The following is a 20095-nucleotide window of genomic DNA, read 5'->3' as shown; positions in this document are numbered from 1 at the left end:
TCCAAAGTAGAGTGAACCGAATAGATTAATGCGTAAGCGTAAGCGAGCGGACAGAGAGCAATGTATGGCCGTTACGCATCTTGTTATTCTAGTGTCTTTGGTAGAAGGTTATACCAGATTCGTTGAAAAGAATTTAACAGGTAATAGGAAGCGTTTACAACCATATAAAATGCACATATTCTTGATCAGGAACAATAGCCGAGTCCATCTGGCCATGCTCGTTTGAACGTATGAACGTATCGATTTTAGGAACTATAAAGGGTAAAATCTTGAGATTAAGCCTGCAGCTTTCAGAAACACAATAAGCGCAGCGCAATTGTGTTTCCGAATGTTGTCACGCTTAAGCTTTTCAAAAAACGTTTTAATATTATTTAAATACAAGCCGCCACGCCCGTTCTTACACCTACATAAGTCCCAAAACAACCACGCCCTCGCTTTTGAACATTTTTTTAAATTTAATATTGTTTCATTTTCCAATATCTTTCGATATGGCATTTTTTAGATATGAAGCAGAAGAGCTATAACAAGCAAAAATACGTTTGCGTGCCCATCGTCGTTCAAATGAGATTTTTTGCTCAACCTTGAGGTACTTTTTTGTTAGATCCGCTAAACGAAAAAGGGATTATTTGCATATATTTTAAAATTTTTTGTAAAAGAATTGGAGTCTTGCCGAAAAATGGTCTTAGTACATTTTTGAAAATAAAAACTGGAAGTTAATGTAGATGAAAGAAATTTTATATTTTAAACCAAAATTCCTAATAAACCAATATGCCAAACCAAAAATGCGAAAACCTGTTACTATATCTATTTTTGCGTTTAAAAGCTCTTTTCAAAAAATATATTTTTTAGATATGTTCTTTGCGTGCACGAAGTGCTTTATTTAACCGATAAAATAAATGCTTCACAATTTATCGTTTTCTGTGCATGTGCTCACGGTTCTTGCGCTTCCAAGCAGCACGCCTAGATCCACCAATTGTCTGGGAGTATCTATATCCCTTGCCAATGCCACGCGAACTTTTTCCAGCTGATGTAAGGCCACGCAATTCACGATGCTTGTGGACATGCTTGCAGATCCAGTTAATTTTTGGATCACGACGAATAGCACTGTGATGAGTATCAATTAAGATTACTTCAAAATATTTATAAGAAGCATCTTGCGCAATCCAATACGAGTTCAAAACTCGCAAGCCGCCAAGTCTACGACCAACACGTTCCTACAAGAAAATAAAATTCATGATATATTTCAGTGTTTTTTGGTGAGGACCTCTTAATTGGACAAGAATATTTCAGACATCTAAGGAAGTTAATGTCAACATATATTGTATGTCAAAAGGGGTTGTCATCAACTTGTTCGAACGTGTGGTTAGCAAATTTCGTTTTTTCTTACCTCAGCAATGGATTGCAAACCACGATATGGTTTTAACTGGTTTACACCATGACTCTTCGGCTTGCCATAAGTGCATCCTTTGGGAACTGGACGCTTGCGACCTCCGCGGCGAACACGGATTCTATAAATCACGAACCCCTGTTTGGCTCTGTATCCTAAACGTCTTGCTTTATCCGGGCGAGTAGGTCTTGGCGAACGATGCAATTTCGTTAGTTGGCGGTATTGCCAAACGCGAATACGTAGCAAGTAGCGCATCACATCGCTCTGCTTCTTCCTATAAAGTTCCTGCATGTACCGATAAGCCCCCATCTCTGCAATTTGATAGACCTAGTAACAAATTCATTATTTATTTTATAACTGTCACATCATCGGTCCATCAACTTCTTAAACTGTACATATTACAATCTAGAACAGATAATAATTCGTATCAATGTTACATAGCAATGTGAGTACAAAAACGAACATAACATCCGTCAGATATCCATAATCTACACTGAGCTCAGAGTGGTGCATGGAAAAAATCATCATACAAACTTAAAAACATTTTAAAAGGACCGAAAATAATATATAAACTTATTTCCGAAATGATCTCGTACTAAAGAAAAATTATTGACCCGAATGCACAACCAACTTACAGCACGGAAATATTCCAAAAGAAGGAAGCAATGAGTTGGATCACACGACAAACAAGCTCAGAGTTGCTTTGGGATATACTTACCCTAATGCATGAAACATTGTAAAACGGAATTATACCCCTTTCTCACAGAATTGTATTATTTTTAAAACATCCCAGCATGTTCCGTTCCATGTTAATTTATCTTATCGCATTCGATTTGGGAAAAGTCTTTTAATTTCGTTATTAGGTGCTCTGGTTTTCAAATAATTTTTGCTATAGTGCTATGCGTTATTTCTATGCTATTTCGCTTTATTTCGTTTCTTGCTGCTCAAACAACTGACTTTTTTCTTTGTCAAAATCAAACAACGTGAAGATATCCTTTATATATTTGAAATCGTTTGTTTTGAAGCCAGACGGACGCAGAAATTGCTGTTTGCAATTGTTTTTCATACAAAATAGCTACCCCATTTTTCACAGTTTTTATTTATTTTTTAATGAAAGCATTTTAATATATGGTATAAATATTTTTACCTGCCTGTTTCGTTTTCCCGCAATAACTTTTGACGACGTACTTAGCGACACCTTAGCAAATCGAAATTTGTTGTTGTCGACAGCAAATGTGTGCTTGTCACATCGGAGGCGAGTTCCTCGCCTATCAGATACCCGTTCCTCAGCTAGTGCGAAAAAATTTTGTTGCAAATAAAAAAAATTATAAAAATAATTAAAATGTTAAAAATAAACAACACGTTCTTCAAAAGTGTAGGCGTGCCAGTTTTTGGAGGTTTGCGTGCGTTAGAGTGGGCGGGTCACCAAACTTGCGCTGCGTCTTTGCCTCTAGAACCTGTATGCTGAGATCTCGATGTTCATATAGACAGACGTACATGGCTAGATCGACTCGGCTATTGATCCTGTTCAATAATATGTTTTGTATAGTCGTAAACGCTCTTTCTGCTTGTTACATAATTTTCAACGAATCCAGTAAGTCTTTTACTCTACAAATAACGGGTATTAAAAGGCATTTTTACATTTCGGCCAGACAAAAGTCAAAATTGGTTTACGACCAAAAGCGGAATCATAAAATTCATACGAATTCGATTACCGGATCATGCACGATTATATTTTTGATACCGATATACAGGTTCAGATTTAAAAATGTTTTGAAAGTAACCAATTTCATAAGCGACAAATGTTATTTGCATAGGCACTAGAATAACAACAGTCAGAGCCAGAGACCGGAGAGCTCTGCAGCCGGTTGCTGGCACTAGAATAACTATAATAATTTATATAATAACTAATTTATAATAATAACTATAATAATTTCGGTCAATTGGCATCATGTGAAATATGTTTTCTCTGCATTGCCTTAGTGCTATTATTATTTAAATATAGCATAGAAATATTGTAGTATTAACCGAATCTATTTAAATGTCACAAATTAGAGTATTACGTTTGCGAGGTGTGAGAAATTATGACAACAATGATTGATGATAGCTTGTGTCCGCACTCAGTGCCTCCAGATATAACTTTTGCACTAAACAGATTTCATATTTTTATTTATTTTCTACTATGTTTTATTTTTATGAAATATTTTTTTTCTCAATGTACTGACTTTTTTTTTAAATTTATGGTTTATTTATTTATTCAAATTACAGCAGTTATAATAATTCCCTTTGTCTATGCTTTAATTATGTAAAATATTTATTAAGTCTTTTGACTTAAATTTTAAATTTTAAATTTAAATTAGATTCAGTAGAATTATTTTCTTATATTCCAATTTGATGGTGGGAAGAAAACTTTTTTAATTTTCCTTTTAATTTCTCTAATCCGTTTGAGTAAAGCTTACTATATGCAGAGCTACTCGATTTTTTTTTTAAATTTTCGCTAATAACCGAGTTTGTTTTCAATAAAAGTCATTTTGAATAAATATAAATATAAATATATACTATTAAATATTTAATAGTATAGTACAAAAATGAAAGCTCGAATAGTAATTGCGATACGTATCTATTTTTGATATATTTTTTAATATTTGCAAAATACTCATAAAAGTTTATGAAAATACTGTATACAAAAATATTTTTTGTTGAGCAATGCATTAAGCGCACAAATAAAAGTAGTGCTCTCTCATTATGGTTTTATGTAAAGAATGAATGTTATGCGTATAAAACGGATATGTTAAACAAAATTATAAATGTTTTGTTTTTAAGAATAGCAAGTGGACTGTAATAGTTGATAGAGAAAAATAAAAAAGATATTTAAATAATTGACTCCTGAAAATAATTAATAAATGCCAAAAACGACAAAAAAATATAATAAAAATGAAAAGCAATAGTTAGAAAAATAGCTAAATTGGGGAAAATGGAAATGTTTGACATTATAATATTTCAAGTCGATTCGAAGGTCAAATAATTCCGTGGTGTCCCCTGGGTACCGATTATTTGTGTCGAACTGATTTCTTTCCTCAGTGGCAATACTTCTACTGCAATACCGCCAGTGCCACATAGCTCGCGACATACATATTAGAGTGCTGCATAACACCTTCTCTTTGTTTTCAATTAGAGTATTCATTCGTTTCACTGCGTATTCACAATGCATGCCATTCAGTTGGCCGCGTTCTCTTTTAAGCTTCCGATCTAAATGAACTCACTGAATGCGTTTAAAGAATGAATGAGCCAATGATAGTAATAGTAGTTCAGAGTGCTCAGAATTCTTCATGTTGTCATTGGGTAAAATGAGTTCAGACAGCGCGGAGGTAAGTCAAAGTTTGTGTTTTATTATGATTACAGTTTGTCACTGTACACACTGTGAAATAATTGGAATTTTTGTCTTTAAAGGTAGAAATTAAGGGTTCTTTGCTTAATTAAACGCATTTTTTTATGAAATATAATTAAACAGTATTTATTTTACTTATAATACTTATATCAAAAGTTACTTATATCAAAAGTTACTTAAACAAATTGAAAATATTAAATATACCAGAAAATAAACTACAAATTCCAAGTTTACACACTTTTGAGACTATCAAGAAACTCTACACAAAACACTAAATCGAAGTATAATACTAAATTTTTAAATTATTTCATTAAAATTTTAAAAGTTTTAGTATGTAGTAAGTTCCCCATTGTCATTGGCTACAAGTTGGAGACTTTTTTTATGGAATAGATAAGTTTTTGGAGGTCATATTTAAGCGGTATCTTTTCCCACTATTTGACTATTGCAGTCATAAGCTGTTGTCGTGTTTCAGGGCCCTTTTTGCCACCTTCTTTTTGAAGTAGGTCCACAAATTTTCAATGGGGTTCAGATCAGGACTCTAAAGAGGCGTACCGATCACTTTACCACAGTTGTAAAGGAGCCAGGTGCGTACATTGCACTCTTTATGTTTCTGATCATGTTGTGGTAAAACTTAAAATTTGGCTTGTTGTTGCTAACTAGACCAGATATTGCACTGCTTTTATTGTGCTTTCAATAAAGGATCGTTTTCCCACTCCACGGCTGGATATACAATACCCAAACCAGCAGTGACATTTTTCCAAATTTTATCGTTGGAATGATTTTGTTTTTCTAGCGCACTCAACGGTTTGCGCCATACTCTGCTTGGCCCATCGTTATAAAAGAGCATAATTTTAGTTTCGTCATCCCAGTACTCTTCCGGATGATCCACATTGCTCACAGCGAATGAATGATGCTTTTCAATATTGACATCTGATAGCAAAGGCTTTCTCATTGCAACTCTTGAAGAGTACCTATGGCGCACAGTTTCGTGTGCCACAATTAGGTGACATTCTTCCCTGATATCCTGAGAATGTGCTCTGACCAAGATTCGGGGTTCGCAATCACTATTCGCATGATAAGGCGGTCTACACGCTTGCTAATTTTGGTTTTGCGCCCACCACCACTTTTAGGTTTAAGCCTGCCCTCTTTTTCCGAGCGATTTAAAACATTGTAGACGGTCTTACGGGATACAGAAAACATTTATACTAATTCTGGAATAGATTTTCCCAACTGGTGGTTATAGTTTATTTATTGGGTAACTTCAAAAGTTAATCTCTTTCCAGGCATTTTACTAAATTTAATATTTCGCTTTAAGCACCTTTGATCAGCAAATTTTAACAAGCAAAGTCATAAAATTTCAATAGAAGCGTTGTAAAAAGCAATGCAAAAACCAAATTTAACGGAAAAATCGAGTTCGTTTTAAGAATAAGAGCAAAACGAAGAAGGAAAACGAAATGTGTAAGAAACTCTTTGACAGTCTCAAAAGTGTGTAAACTTGAAATTTGTTGTTTATTTTCTTGTACAATTAAAATTTTTAATTTGTTTTTTGATTTATAAGTAATACTTATAAGTATACTTAAAACAATATTTAGTTTAATTATATTTTATAAATAAATAGCGTTTAATTGGCAAAGAACCCTTCATTTTTACCTTTAATGTCAAAAATTCAACTTATTTCACCGTGTGTAAACAATTTATTGACAAACTGTATGTGTATTATTATGTGCATGTGCGTCTTATTTAATAATATTGTAGCATTCGTCAAAAATAAATATATACATAAATTATTTAGCGATCTTGTCAAATTATCCATGTGTTGTCAATTACAAATATTTAAAATAGAATAGTAATAAAAATAATAGATTCGTTTGTATAGCTAACGTCAGGCGACGCATTGTTAATCGAGTCTTGGTGGAACGATCATAAAAATATGTTCCCCCAAACTTATATAAAGCCAGTTCCAAAATTTTTTGCATACCAGCAACAAGCGCTGCCTCTGAAAGACCATTTTCAGACGCTCGAAATTTAATAACAGACAAACGTTCTGCCATCTCTCTAATTCGGAGAATATTAATAAAATAATGTTTCTTTATAATAATATTGAAAATTTAAAATTAGTATATTTCTAAAATAAGAATGTATAATCATTTAAGTTATAATAAATAATAATACAAAAACACGAACTCAGCATACCATAACTGTCTTTTATCGAAACTAACACGCACATAGTATGTGCGTATGTGCACATACGCAGACAAACATTTGAATCACCCATTTACTTTACTCGGACTTCACTTCATTTGTTTCAGAATGTGCCGATTGAATTGCGTTTCGTGCATTTAGAACAATTGAAAACGAGCCGAATTCACTTCGTTCATTTCAGCACGACTGTTTGATTTGCCGGTTTGAATGGTGTTATGCAGCCCTTTAATACACATCAATAACTATCGACGTCTCACGACTCTACATACGATCTATTACAAGCAGGCAAACAGAAAAAGGTAAGCAAACAAATACATAAACGACAAAATCTTAAAGTTCTGGTGGCCGTAAATGTTATGACCTTCCAACCCACCCTTCCTAGGATGCCCTAGGATGGATTAACACTTTGTTGTCGCTCCAGACGACTAGGAAAGCTCCATCTCCCCTACAGTCACTCACACAACTCACTCAAGCATTCCGGTATGCTTTCTTGTTTTATTACACGTTACTATAGTTATTGATTAACTCCAACAGTCTTTCATTTTCACTTTATCTCTCATCAGGCAGCGATCACCCTTGATCGTCGACTGATTTTGAAATGCCCTCCCTATTCTAGCTATTCGAAGGTTCGGAACTGACTCACCGGTGGTATCGGGATCGCCTTGGGGCAGATGGTGGCTCCCTAGTGGACGAGTAAGTTCCCAAAAGATTGAAGAATTTTAAGTGGCGAGGCAGACTTCCGAAATATATATTATCCGTGGCCGTTTATGTCAGCACCCCGGTTATTCTAGGGATAATTGTAATATTAATTAATATTAAATTGCCTGCCGGTGCGTCGGTATGGCTGTGATTGAGCTATGGCTTGCATTTAATCATGGTCCCCGCCATATTTCTAATCCTCTCCCCACTTGGATCATAAGACATAATCCGGGCCATTTAAGAGTAATCCCGTACCGAACCGAATTCAAACGGCCAGATCGCCCAACAGGATTCCCAAAGCGCGGCGCTACCCAAAATCATCGCCCTATCGCTGTACCTATTGATAAGTCCCTATCATCGACTCCAACTGCAACACTCGGTAGAAGCATTCAATAGAAGGCTTCCTAGAGTTCTCCACTATAATGCAGTTAGATGTACCCCTATGAATATGTTAAGGAAAATAAAAGCCCGAAGTTTGCCGATTTATCATATTTTTAAAATTGCGCATTCTTCGGAGTTAGGGCCCCTTTCTTTTCAGTTAAGTTGGAATATGGGTCCACCTTAAAGGAAAATAAAAGTTAAGTAAAAACAAATAATGTAAGAAAATATCAAATGTATACAGTCACCGACTATCTCTCTTCGAGTGCGGACGTCTGTGTCTTTCCAATTGTGTGCGCTTTGCTTATCGCGTAATTACCATCGCCCAGCTTATCGCCGTTACATTGATATTTATCATCTTATCTTCTTGATCTTATCAACGCGTACGTGCAAATCCAAAAACATTAACCATGGCCCCCGGGCCACTAAATTTGGTGGATAATCGTTTTGCCAGTCTCAGCGTTAGCCCCAAAGCTAAGAAAAAAGACCCTTTCAGAAATTACAAGTTGATTTCCCAGACCTCCCTGAAACGCAGTGCAAAAATCCGAGATATTTAGTGGTCTCATCAAAAAACTCTCCGAAAACCATATCCGACTATAACTGCTTTGCCGTCCATAGAGCCCATAAGTATATCAGCAAAGACACAACATCCATCTGTAATCTTTGCGATGGTAACCTTCTCTTGCTGGGTAACTCCAGGAATGTAAGTGACAAATTTATCAAAGTGACCTCTTTACCTGGCTTATGCGATATCCAGTGCAAACTCCACAACACTCTTAACTTTGTCAAAGGCACCATTTACGCTCCCTGTCTTATTAACATTCCAGAAAACGAAATTGTTGAGGAACTAAAACTTAAAATGTACACAGCGTATTTAAATTTACCAAAATGATCGACGGCACCCCCAAACCATTTGGTAAAATTCTCGTAACGTTTGACCGTTTCACTCTTCCCAGTAAACTAACGGTTTCCTGGCACACAGTTAAGGTGCCAGAATATATACCTAACCCTATGAGATGTAAGTCTTGTCAATTATTAGGCCACACATAAAGGCACTGCAAGAACCCACCCGCCTGTGTATCATGCAATCTCACCCCACACCTCCCCGTGCCACACACTCGCATTTTCTGTGCAAATTGCACCGGCGAACACCCATCCTCTTCACCCGAATGCCCACAATATCAAACACAAAAACAACTTCTTCACATCAAAACAAGCAAAAAACGCAGTTTCCGTGAAGCTCGCATTATACTAAAACAACAACAAAACAAAACAAATAACCCCACGCTTACCCACTCGACCGTCGCAAACCAAAGCGCAGCATCCGTTATGCTTGTCAAAAAATCCCGAAAGCCAGACACGATTACAAACAGTGATTTGCCCACCAGCTCGACAAAAGTACCATCTCCGCTTCTCGGACCAACTCTGTGAATCTCGAAGAGAATCTTACTTCCTCCCCAAGCACCTGTGCCAAAACTGATTTCTCTTACTTAAGAACAACAAGTAAACTGAAAACATGTATGGGACGATCTCACTTCCTTAGGGCGGAAGCAAATTTTCTAATAGGATAAACCTACAACGACGACAACAATACATTAATGACCTCAAGATCCAACTCAAACGAATCAATTGCTTCACAAACCTCAAACCTACAAACAAAAATCAACACAACAGACTCAGATGATGGATGATCCCGACTCCTAGTCCTGATCCTCTCACCCTTACTTTCATATGCACAAACCCATACACACACACCACAAATTAATAATAGTCCAACAAATTTTACCATGACAATTACTTTATTACAATATGTGGTAGGATAAACACTCATAAGGCCCACGAAGCATACGAAGAAGCATACGATCATATCCCCGTTAGGAATAAGAATATTATTGCTATCTCGCTCTTACTTATAAGCTAGCATTAAGAGATAAGAATGTACACCTAGCTCACTCTCTCACTTGAGAGAGCATAAGAAAAGAGGAATACGCGAGACGCGGCATTCGGTGGCGTGAGCTTGAAGGGAGAAGTCGAATAAAGAGATTGTGAAGTTATTTAAAGGAAGGAGCACATATATTCATTTTTCGGCGTCCACAAATATAACATCCACGGTATTTTTAATAATTACAACGAACTGTCACTACTTATAAAAGACCACACACCCGATATTGTATTTTTGCAGGAAGCCAACCTTCACCTCAGCCAAACAAGGCATTGGTGTTCTTATTAAAAGGAATGTCCCACATACATACCGTAACATTAACTCCAGCATACTCTGCTCCGCATTGCAGCTTAAATTTGAACAGGTTATTAATATTGTTAATCCGTACATTCCACCAAGTCAAATCTTTTCATCCTCTGACATATCAGAAATTCTACAAAATCTTAATGGATCCACAATACTCCTGGGTGACCTAAACTCATGGAGTCCTTTATGGGGTTCGCCGCGCACAAACACAAGGGGTAAAAAAATTATCTCCACAGATAGCCCATACATATGTGCAGCTGTTCTATATCAGATAATCTCCATGGAAGTGACCACTTTCCCATAACCATCCACAAAAACACACCTGCACGTCCCGATAAAACTTTACCCCTGCCTAAATACAAGACAGACCTAGCAAACTGGGAACGCTTAAATGAAAGTTGCGAAAAATCAGCAGCATATTGGATCTGTTGCCTAAATCAGCAAGTCGCACAAATGACGAAAGTCATACGATCAGCTGCAAACTGAAGCATTCCCCAAACGAAAAGAGTGATCCACAAAGCCAAAGTGCTATGGTGGAACGTTAACCTTCAACAGCTTAGGGACCAAAAGCAATGCTTGATCTCGTCCTACAAAGCCAATATGAATGATACAAACCTTATTACATACAAAAAAGCTGTACTTTCGGCCAAGCGTAACTCCCTTGAAAAATTTACTTCCAAAATCTCCCCAGTATCCTCCACAAAAAAGTCCTGTCCGATATTAAACGCCTAGCCGGCATCCCTCCCACACCGTTCAAATATATCAAATCCAACTCAGGTACTCTAACTGGATCATTTGATATCGCCGAAGAGTTTGCCTTATCTTGATCAGAATACTCTTCTGACCAAAATTTTTCAGCAGAATATATACGAGAAAAAATCGGTATCTTTCAGAGACCTATGTCATTGACTCACTTTCCCCCATCGGCTACATGTTTAGATTCCCAACTCACATTACTTAAAATAGAAAATTCAGTAGCAAAAGCAAGAGGAAAAGGCACTGGGGCCGAAAGAGTATCATACCCTATGCTTAAAACTTAAATCCCCACCTAAAAACAAAACTTTTGAACATCTTTAATCAAATACTAAACACTGGAAAATACCCACATACATGGAGATCGGCTACCATTATCCCTATCTCAAAACCAAACAAACCTTCTTCCGATATTAACAGCTACCGTCCAATTTCTCTGTTATCCTGTCTGGGAAAAACACTAGAAAAAATAATAGCACAAAGACCTATCTGGTTCATTAAACGCCACAACCTAATTTCCCATAATCAAGTTGCCTTTTAAAAAAATCATAGCACGATGGACGCGTTATTGCGTATCCAACACTTCGCGTCGAATGCTCTTTCGACCAAAAATCACGTCTCTATCTTGGCGACGGATGGGGCATTAGTCCAAGGCCCAAATGTTATTGGCCTTATTCTATACCCACCCTACCTGTGAAATCCATTCCGACTCCACCCTTTTACAACCGCTGCTTTACATACCCTTTGGTGCCCAACAAGACATCAGATTAGTTCATTTTCGACCCCATATAATTGAAGATAAAGATAATATTCCGATACATTTTCCTAAACCTAATCCTTAAACTGAAAATTACGTTATTTACGTTAAGGTAATCTCTTATTGAGTAATTTTGCTTATCCACGACAAAATAAAGGAAAAATAATTAAGATAGGAATGCAAATATTGGTATTTAAGTTTACATTATTACTTTTGTTTGTTTGGCTTACTTTACAATAGAATTATTTATGATTAATTGATATTTAAACTTATTTAAATTAAGAGATCTAGATATACGAATAATTAAGGCAAGGTATTTTTAGCACACTATTTAAGAATATCTGACTTTATATATGCATGTGTGTTTTTATTATTTTTGTTTGTTTACGCTATGCCGTACTTACGCACTTTCCATCGATGTCAGCAGGACTGATGACTGTTGATGATCTGCTGTGTGTATTAATATAAATTGGGAAAATACCATATATATATTTGTCAGATCTCCCACAAGTTAAGCTAAATTAGAATCGTAGCGGTTTATAAGTAAATATTCTTAGGCAAAATTAACACATTTATGAAAAACTATTCTAAAGATACTCAAGTCTGGCACGATCATTCGTGGGCTCGTGTTGTGCACAAATATTCTCGGAATGTGCACGGATGAAGAAGAAGTGACGCTGATTCGATGTGTGCGATGAAAACGAAGAAAAGATGCACACCAAGCCGATGTGTGCATAAAATGGGTGCACGGCGATCTGCTCCTTGCTTGCGGCGATGAAGAGTAGAAAAAGAACGCCAACTCGGGGGGGTGGGCTGCGATCTGCACTTGGTTGGCAGCATAAAAGGCAAGCCCAGCTTTCCGCTGCACGCGGTGGGTGCTCCTGATGCAAGCAGTTGTGGATCTTTCTGCGATCGATGAAGCCACAGTAAATTTCAAAAGTCAAAAAAAAAGGTCAAAAGTTGAGGGCGAAAAACAATACAGACCGCCTTGGCGACGCAGCCACTAAGACTTCTATCTCCAAATGTGGGACCGTCAGCGACGCAGTTAAAGGAAACTATCACTTGGCAGTATTTGCCTTGAAAAACTCTTATCCGGTCTACACGATGCACGTGGATCAGGGACTTTGCATCAAGTTAAACTGCCCTCGATCACGACGAAAAGAGAACGGAAGTATGCAAATCAAGTGTGACCGTAGCTTGCTACAATTCTACTCGGGAATTTTGTGGTATTTTATAGGACAATATTCAATTTTGCCAGGATTTGAATTTGGCTAAAATGGTTCGTTACCAAATAAGTGCGGTAGCACATATAAGGTTGCCATTTTGGCTCGACTCCCACAAGGGTTCGAATAAACAATGTCACATCGAACTCCCACATTTTACACATTGGAATCCCGCAGGGTTCGCCACTTTCGGTGGTTTTATTTATGATAGCTATCGAAGATATAAATGACATTGTAACTCGGCATAAAGATATTTACATCTCACTGTACGCAGACGACGCAATAATCATTACAAAAATAAAATATATTAATACAGTCAGAGAAAAATTCTTAGAAATATTGCAAGAAATTAACTTGTGGGGAGCAACCTCTGGGGCCTCCCTTGCCATTGAAAAATGCCAAATTTTACATATCTGTCGGAAACAACGTTGCAACCTTTCCGACATTGTCTTTAACAGCCGCACAATAAAAGATGTAAACTTTTTTAAACTTTTTTCTTTGACTCCAAACTATTTAAACAAACTCTAAGAAAACAACTGGAAACTAGATTTAACATTATTAAATTTCTATCATCTAAATATTCTTACATGCATATTAAGACACTCATAGATATTACGCGCGCATTAATGCTATCTAAAATTGACTACGGACTGCCAATCTTCGGTTGGTGTGCTAAATCACACTTAAAAAAGCTACAAGCCCCATATCACGGATCGGTCCGTCGCGCCATACACGCATTTCCCACATCTCCAGTAGCGTGCACATTGGCAGAATCGGGTCTTCCGAGTATACAATCATGCGTAGAAGAAACCACATGCTTATCCCGAAGCTGTACACCACGTCCAACTGCCTGCTAACCAAAGACTTCGGAGAGCTCAAAGAAGCTGGGGTCGGAAAAATCGAATTTTTGAAATTTGAAAGCTGGAATCGTTTGCCCATTTTTTGCCCATGTTTGCCCACCAATTAGTTTTTTTTGCCCACGTTCAGTTTTTGAGATATGAATTTTCGAAAAAGTTCAAAAATTTTCGAAAATCAAAAATTTCGCTTTTTTCAAAATTTTTTTTTTTAAATCGCAATAACATCGTTTGCCCACGTTTGCCCACCCTTTAGAATTTTGAAAAAATTTATACTTTAGAAAATATAAGGCTTTTAAGTTTACCTCGGTCTAATCAGAGAGTAAATCGTTTGCCCATCTCTTAAAACCAAATATTATCAACAAAAAACGTTTGCCCAACCATTATTATTAGTTTTTATCGTTTGCCCACCCTTTAAAAAACCTTTAACAAACATTTTTTTTCGATTGCCCACATTTAAAATATACCCAATTTCGTTAGCCCATCTCTTTAAAATAAAAATTTCCAATAAAAAACGTTTGCCCACCATTTAAAACTAAATAATTTCGATTGCCCACCTTTTAAAACTAAATAATTTCGTTTGCAAACGATTCCAGCTTTCAAATTTCAAAAATTCGATTTTTCCGACCCCAGCTTCTTTGAGCTACTTCGGAGCCATACTTAAACAAAAGCGGAAATTCAAGTGTATATCTACTGTAAGACGTCGCCAACTACATCAAGCTACTTGACCTTCCCATCCCTAAGCCCAGGAGGCCCTTCAAATCGCCAGCACTTTGGGGTTCCAAACAGCTTAACATAAACCATCAAATATATAATGCTGCCAAAAAGGATACATGTCGCTTAGAATACCAAAAACGGTTTATGAGCGCACAAGAAGATCTTGGTGTGAAAAACTGGATCTACACCGATGGTTCTAAAGTCACCGGCGCAACCACTTTTGCGGTTGTTGACTGTAACCGTAAAATAAGTGCAGGAGGTAGGCTTCCGTCATACAACTCCATATTCACAGCCGAAGCTTTCGCCATTCTCAAAGCATGCCAATTCGCTTGCAAAAACGCTGGTAAATCTGTTATCTGCACAGACAGCCTCTCTTCTCTTTCCGCTAAACGCAACTGGAACCATAATGACCCCACAACACAAGACCCCACAAGTTAGACACATTCTAAGATCTCATCCAACAAAAATCACCTTACTCTGGGTTCCCAGTCATCAAGGAATGAACTTGCTGACAAAGCCGCCCAAGAGATGAGGCTTACACCATCAATCCTTTTCACTCCGTTTAACTCCAAGGATCTCCAAAGTCGAATCAAGCTATACCTCAAAGAAAAGAAACTCTCCGAATGGGCACTCTTCATACACAGGTACCAGTCTATAAATCCGAATTGCATCATATTCAAGCCACCAACGAATGACATAAACGGGAATGCGCGACCTTTATTCGTCTACGCATCGGGCACACCCAATCCACACATCAACACTTACTGATGAGAACGGCGCTACCAACATGCCAACTATGCGGGGACGAGCTCACCGTTGACCATATTCTCGACGCCTGCAGTCAATTGCACTCAATTAGATCTCAATTATTTGGTACACATAGTCTTTGGAATTGTTTAAGTAACCCATCCTGTGAAAATATCTCAAAAACTTACAAATTTGTCCAAAAAGCTAAGTTTATTATATAAAGCAATTAACCCATAAGTCTCGAGTCGAAGGCCTAGTACTCATTAAATTTAATTAGATTTAGTATTGTATACTATATTTAATTTTGTTAAATAAATACAAATAAAATGTATAACGAAAAATTGTTACGAAAAATGGCGCGTTGTTGCTTGTAAAATGAATCAATTGCTGGAATTGCCAGCATTAATGAATTAAATTCGAAAATACTTACCATTTTTTTTAAGCACCAGTACTTAATTAAAATCGCGTCTCCTTCTCACAAAAATTTCCTTCTCTAAAAACTGATAGCGAAGAACGGCGCCTTCCCTTTAGAAACGGAATCTGTTAATCTTTTTATCTTTTAGTGTTATTTCCCTATTGCTCGTCCCTGTCCCTTTTACCAAAATACATATTTTGTCTTTGCATGTTCCCTTTCTTATGATGCTTATGTGCTCGTCGACTGAGAGCGTCGGGTTAGCAGTCGGCAAGAAACAAAATAGAAATGAATTTGTTTCAAATATCATCGCATATGTATATGTAAAATCCCAATTGAGAAGACTTTACTCGTTGAGTTCTTGTAAGAAACTAATTTTATTTGGAAATATCTTCGGTTTAAATAGGTGACATGAGAATCGCATCTTAGAGTAAATGGCCTACACAGAGGCCTAAGTAAATAGTCCCCGCCTCATCGGGGTCCCACGCTCCGGCACATCTGCCTATCTTGAGCGGCGAGGACCTTATCTGTGGTCTCCCACTAAGGGACCTTTTAGGAGGCGGGGAACGATCTCAAGTGACTGACTCATGTAGTGTGCACTTAGATTACATGTTTTTGAGCACTGCACCCATGTCGCCTTAGATAACAAAATCCTAAATATAATTTATCGCTCTCGATTCATTTACATAAGATATGAACGGAGCCCAAAATTGTAAGTCTTTAAATATATTCGTGTTCATGTGTGAACATTCTGCCAAAGGGCCAGCAAAGCTGAGATGTACATTAGTATATTAGTTGCATTTATAACAGTAGTGGACTGTATTTATTTGATATATGTTCATTTATTTTGCAACTAAGATTTCAATGGCCCTAGTTTTCCTGGCTTTTAATTTTATTGGATTACAATTATGGTTTATATTATTTTTAATTCAACAATTTGTACTCAATTAACTTATTTTAAACATTTCGCTTTTTCTATGTAGAAGTACATTTTCTCTTAAACAACGACATAGTGGACTGTATATATATTTTTTTTGTTATATAATTTTATTTTTTATTTACTATTGATATTTATAGTACTGGCAACGGACCTGCAAAGGTTATTGCTTGCATTCTTTGTTGCACAGCACATTTCCGTATGAAATATATTATTAATACTACCATTATTATTAAAGCAATAATTAATCCAGCATGTCCGGAAATATGATGCAAATCTAAATCTTTCAATTTTTGATGGTTCTCTTTAATAAATTTAATTTCATTATTCAATCGTTCAAATTCCTCAGTATGATTTAATATTGATAGTTTCAGCGGATCCCAAATAATCTTCGGCACTTCACTAACTTCTCCTATATAAGGTGTTGATAATAATTCTTCACTTTCGGACTGAACTTTATGGTGGGAAAACTAGAATTTTATCGTCGGTTCTTGCCGTACAATATGGCGCAATGCTTAAAACTCCTTGCTGAGGCAAATCAAACAATTCAATTTGAGAGCCAGTACATTGCAGACGCACTTTTGAATTCACAGGAACCTTAAACAACCAACTACTTTTCTTTTCTAACTCTACCCAGTAACTTTTAGAGTCGACTACTGTTTTATAGATGCAGTTCGCCACTTTATTTGGCTTTAGAGGCTGAATCTCACATGCATTATCATTGGCAGAATTCCAGGGCCAACTTCCTTTGCATATTCTCTTATTTAGTTGCCATTTCTGACATTGATTTAATGTGGCTTCCGTCATTATGTGATAGGAATCTATCTCAAAATTATAAATTAAATATTCGGACGTTGTATGCACCATTATTATCCGATCTTCATTTCGAATTGGCACCGGAATAAGCTTGAACAATTTGGATGGATGCCTGCTAAACAGAGGCACTTTTGCACTAATGATCAATTTATCGTCGATGAATAAACCCCTGGCTGTTAACAGTGTATACACCTCCTTAAGCTCCGTACCTGACCGTTTTCCTGGAATTACTAGGTTCTCGAAAAGACTCAGCTGAATTTTGGCAATTTCTTTTTTAAGCTGATTTGGCCTGAGAATATTTGTATTTAGCCTACCGTGATTAATATCAATCAACAGGCTTATAATGCCTGCTTGAATTTTTTCGCCTTCTTCAATCAATGAGTGTAGCTGTTTCGTAATCATAAAGAATTTTTTTGATTCCTTATAAACATAATAATTTTCTTTAAGAACTTCTGTCATGTTCTCAATTCTTATTTGCATACTTCTAAAATTTGAGTTAACATCTTCCGTTGTTCTCTTTAATAGATTAGAAGTTGAATCAACCACAGATGTTTGTTTTTGAATTAGTTTATCAAGGTTGTTCTGGTTATCTAACAAATTCTTCATATTTTCTTCTAATTGCTCTCTATGACAAATTTTAGTAACGGGTCTAATGATATATCCTTCCTGCATCTTTACTTTAGCCACCCGGACCTTATCATCATTCCCCTTATGGACCTTTTCCACCTTTCCTAAAGGCCATGTTGCAGGATGACAATTCTCATCCTTTAATAAAACTATTTGCCCTTCTTCTATATTAGGAATTTCCTTTTTCCATTTATTCCTTTGCTGGAGCGTATGCAAATATTCACTTTTCCACTTAACCCAGAAATCTTTCCTCATTTTTTGGATAAGTCTCCACCTATCCAAATTTCCGATTTTTTCATCTTCCATTGGTTCGACTATTTCTAAAGGTGGTCTTCCAATTAAAAAATGACCTGGTGTTAAAACCTCTTGTTGGTCCATCTCACTAACTATAGTGTATAATGGCCTTGAATTTAAGCATGCTTCTATTTGACATAAAAGAGTTGACATTTCTTCGTAAGTCAAAATAGTGTCGCCGATTATACGCTTTAAATGGTATTTCATTGACTTAACCCCAGCTTCCCAAATACCTCCGAAGTGAGGTCCTGCCGGGGGAATAAAATGCCAATCAATCCTGTCCTTTTCAAGCTGCGCTGCAATCGTTATATTTTCTTGTATTGCATTAAATAACTCTTGATCTAATTTTCTTGCAGCTCCTACAAAATTTGTTCCGTTGTCTGAATAGATATTGGAACATTTTCCCCGTCTACGCTTACCATTTCTAAGTGGCTTTGGTGGCCATGCAAACGAATACGGCAACGTATCCTTTAAATGTTTTTTGGCCACGATTTTTTGAACATTTAACATAATAAGGACCTGCGTAATCTATTCCAGTATTAAGAAACGGGAATGTCATCGTCACTCTATATTTTGGCAAGTTACCCATTATTTGCTGAGCTGTATTTTGTTTATACCTTGCACACTTTACACATTCTCTTAAATACTTTTTCAACGAATTTTTTAACCCGAAAATCCAATACTTTTCTTTGGATATAGTTTCGCATAAGGTTTATCCCTCCATGCAATGTTTCCTTATGAGCATTTTTTATTAATAAGCTTGTTAGGTGGCATTTTTCTAAAATGATTGGATGTTTAACATTAAATTCTGCATTGGAGTTTTGCAATCTTCCTCCAACTCTTAGAACCCCATCCTTGTCCAAAAATGGATTCAATGACAATATTTTATTATTTGTCTTGATTTCCTTTTTGATTTTAAGGCACTTTATCTCTTGCCTAAACTGGTATTCTTGTTGTTTCTTAATAACAACTGTTTCCGCTATTCTTATCTCCTTTACTGAAATAATTGATGAATAGGCTTTATTTTTTGTTTTCATCTGCACGAATCTATTTATGTATGCTATTATACGTATAAGTTTTTCTATACTGGAATACCTTTCTATCAATTCGTAAATAGGATCATCTATTTTGTCATGTAATACCGTATTTATTAAGACAGGTTCTTCTACAGACTGCTGCCGAGGCCAAAGTTCTTTTGGGTCGGCTAGCCATTTCGGACCTTTCCACCAAAAATCACAGTTGATCAACTGGTTAGAATCCACTCCCCTGGATGCTAAATCTGCTGGATTATCCTCTGACTTAACATGATTCCATTCAGTATTTTTTAATTTCCGAATGTCATCCGTTCTTCTTCTTATTGTTGATTATTTTCTTGATAACTATCTATTTCGTTTTGATTATATAATTTTTCCTAATTAAATTTTTTTTTTTAATAACTATAATTATTTATATTAGTTTCCTTATAGTAATCGGTTATTTATTTGTGAAAAGAGATGCACAAAATATGTTATTACTGCCGTAATTAACAGTATTATTTGAAAAGTTATATTCAGCATTTGTTTGTTATGTCATAATTGGACTTTCATTATTTTCATTGAATACCATCTTAGTAAAGTAAATGTAGTAGGTAGTAGTTAATGGTAATAATGTATCTTC

The 20095-nt window shown here is 36.2% G+C and overlaps 1 protein-coding gene and 2 non-coding genes across 10 annotated transcripts; all 3 read right to left on the bottom strand.

The window, feature by feature from the left end:
• Positions 1–860: 860 nt before the first annotated feature.
• Positions 861–2051, bottom strand: RpL15 (Ribosomal protein L15). Of its 8 annotated transcripts, none has more exons than NM_001258469.1 (3): positions 1783–2051; positions 1388–1714; positions 861–1214 (listed from the first exon to the last, which is right to left on the bottom strand). In NM_001258469.1, the coding sequence occupies exons 2-3, from the start codon at positions 1694–1696 to the stop codon at positions 909–911; spliced, it is 615 nt and encodes a 204-aa protein (NP_001245398.1). In that variant the 5' UTR covers positions 1697–1714; positions 1783–2051; the 3' UTR covers positions 861–908. The 8 variants fall into 8 exon arrangements, with proteins under 8 accessions (NP_001245398.1, NP_001245397.1, NP_001245395.1 ...); NM_001258468.1 differs by having other exon boundaries at positions 1851–2051; NM_001258466.1 differs by having other exon boundaries at positions 1388–1792; positions 2023–2051.
• snoRNA:Me18S-C419 lies at positions 1283–1352 on the bottom strand. The gene has a single exon (NR_047705.1). It is a non-coding gene; the product is annotated as a snoRNA:Me18S-C419 (small nucleolar RNA).
• Positions 1856–1923, bottom strand: snoRNA:Me18S-G1358c (small nucleolar RNA Me18S-G1358c). Its single transcript, NR_163234.1, has one exon. It is a non-coding gene; the product is annotated as a small nucleolar RNA Me18S-G1358c (small nucleolar RNA).
• Positions 2052–20095: the final 18044 nt, after the last annotated feature.

This window comes from Drosophila melanogaster, chromosome 3L (assembly GCF_000001215.4).
Source record: "Drosophila melanogaster chromosome 3L".
NCBI classification, from domain to species: Eukaryota; Metazoa; Arthropoda; class Insecta; order Diptera; family Drosophilidae; genus Drosophila; species Drosophila melanogaster.
This window is presented reverse-complemented; position numbering and strand designations above follow the sequence as displayed.

Bases quoted from the DNA above. Each gene is read 5' to 3' on its own strand.
- RpL15 (NM_001258469.1), bottom strand. From the start codon at position 1,696: ATGGGGGCTTATCGGTACATGCAGGAACTTTATAGGAAGAAGCAGAGC. The intron at 1,215-1,387 runs GTAAGAAAAAAC...ATTTTCTTGTAG, and splicing joins GTTTGCAATCCATTGCTGAG to GAACGTGTTGGTCGTAGACT.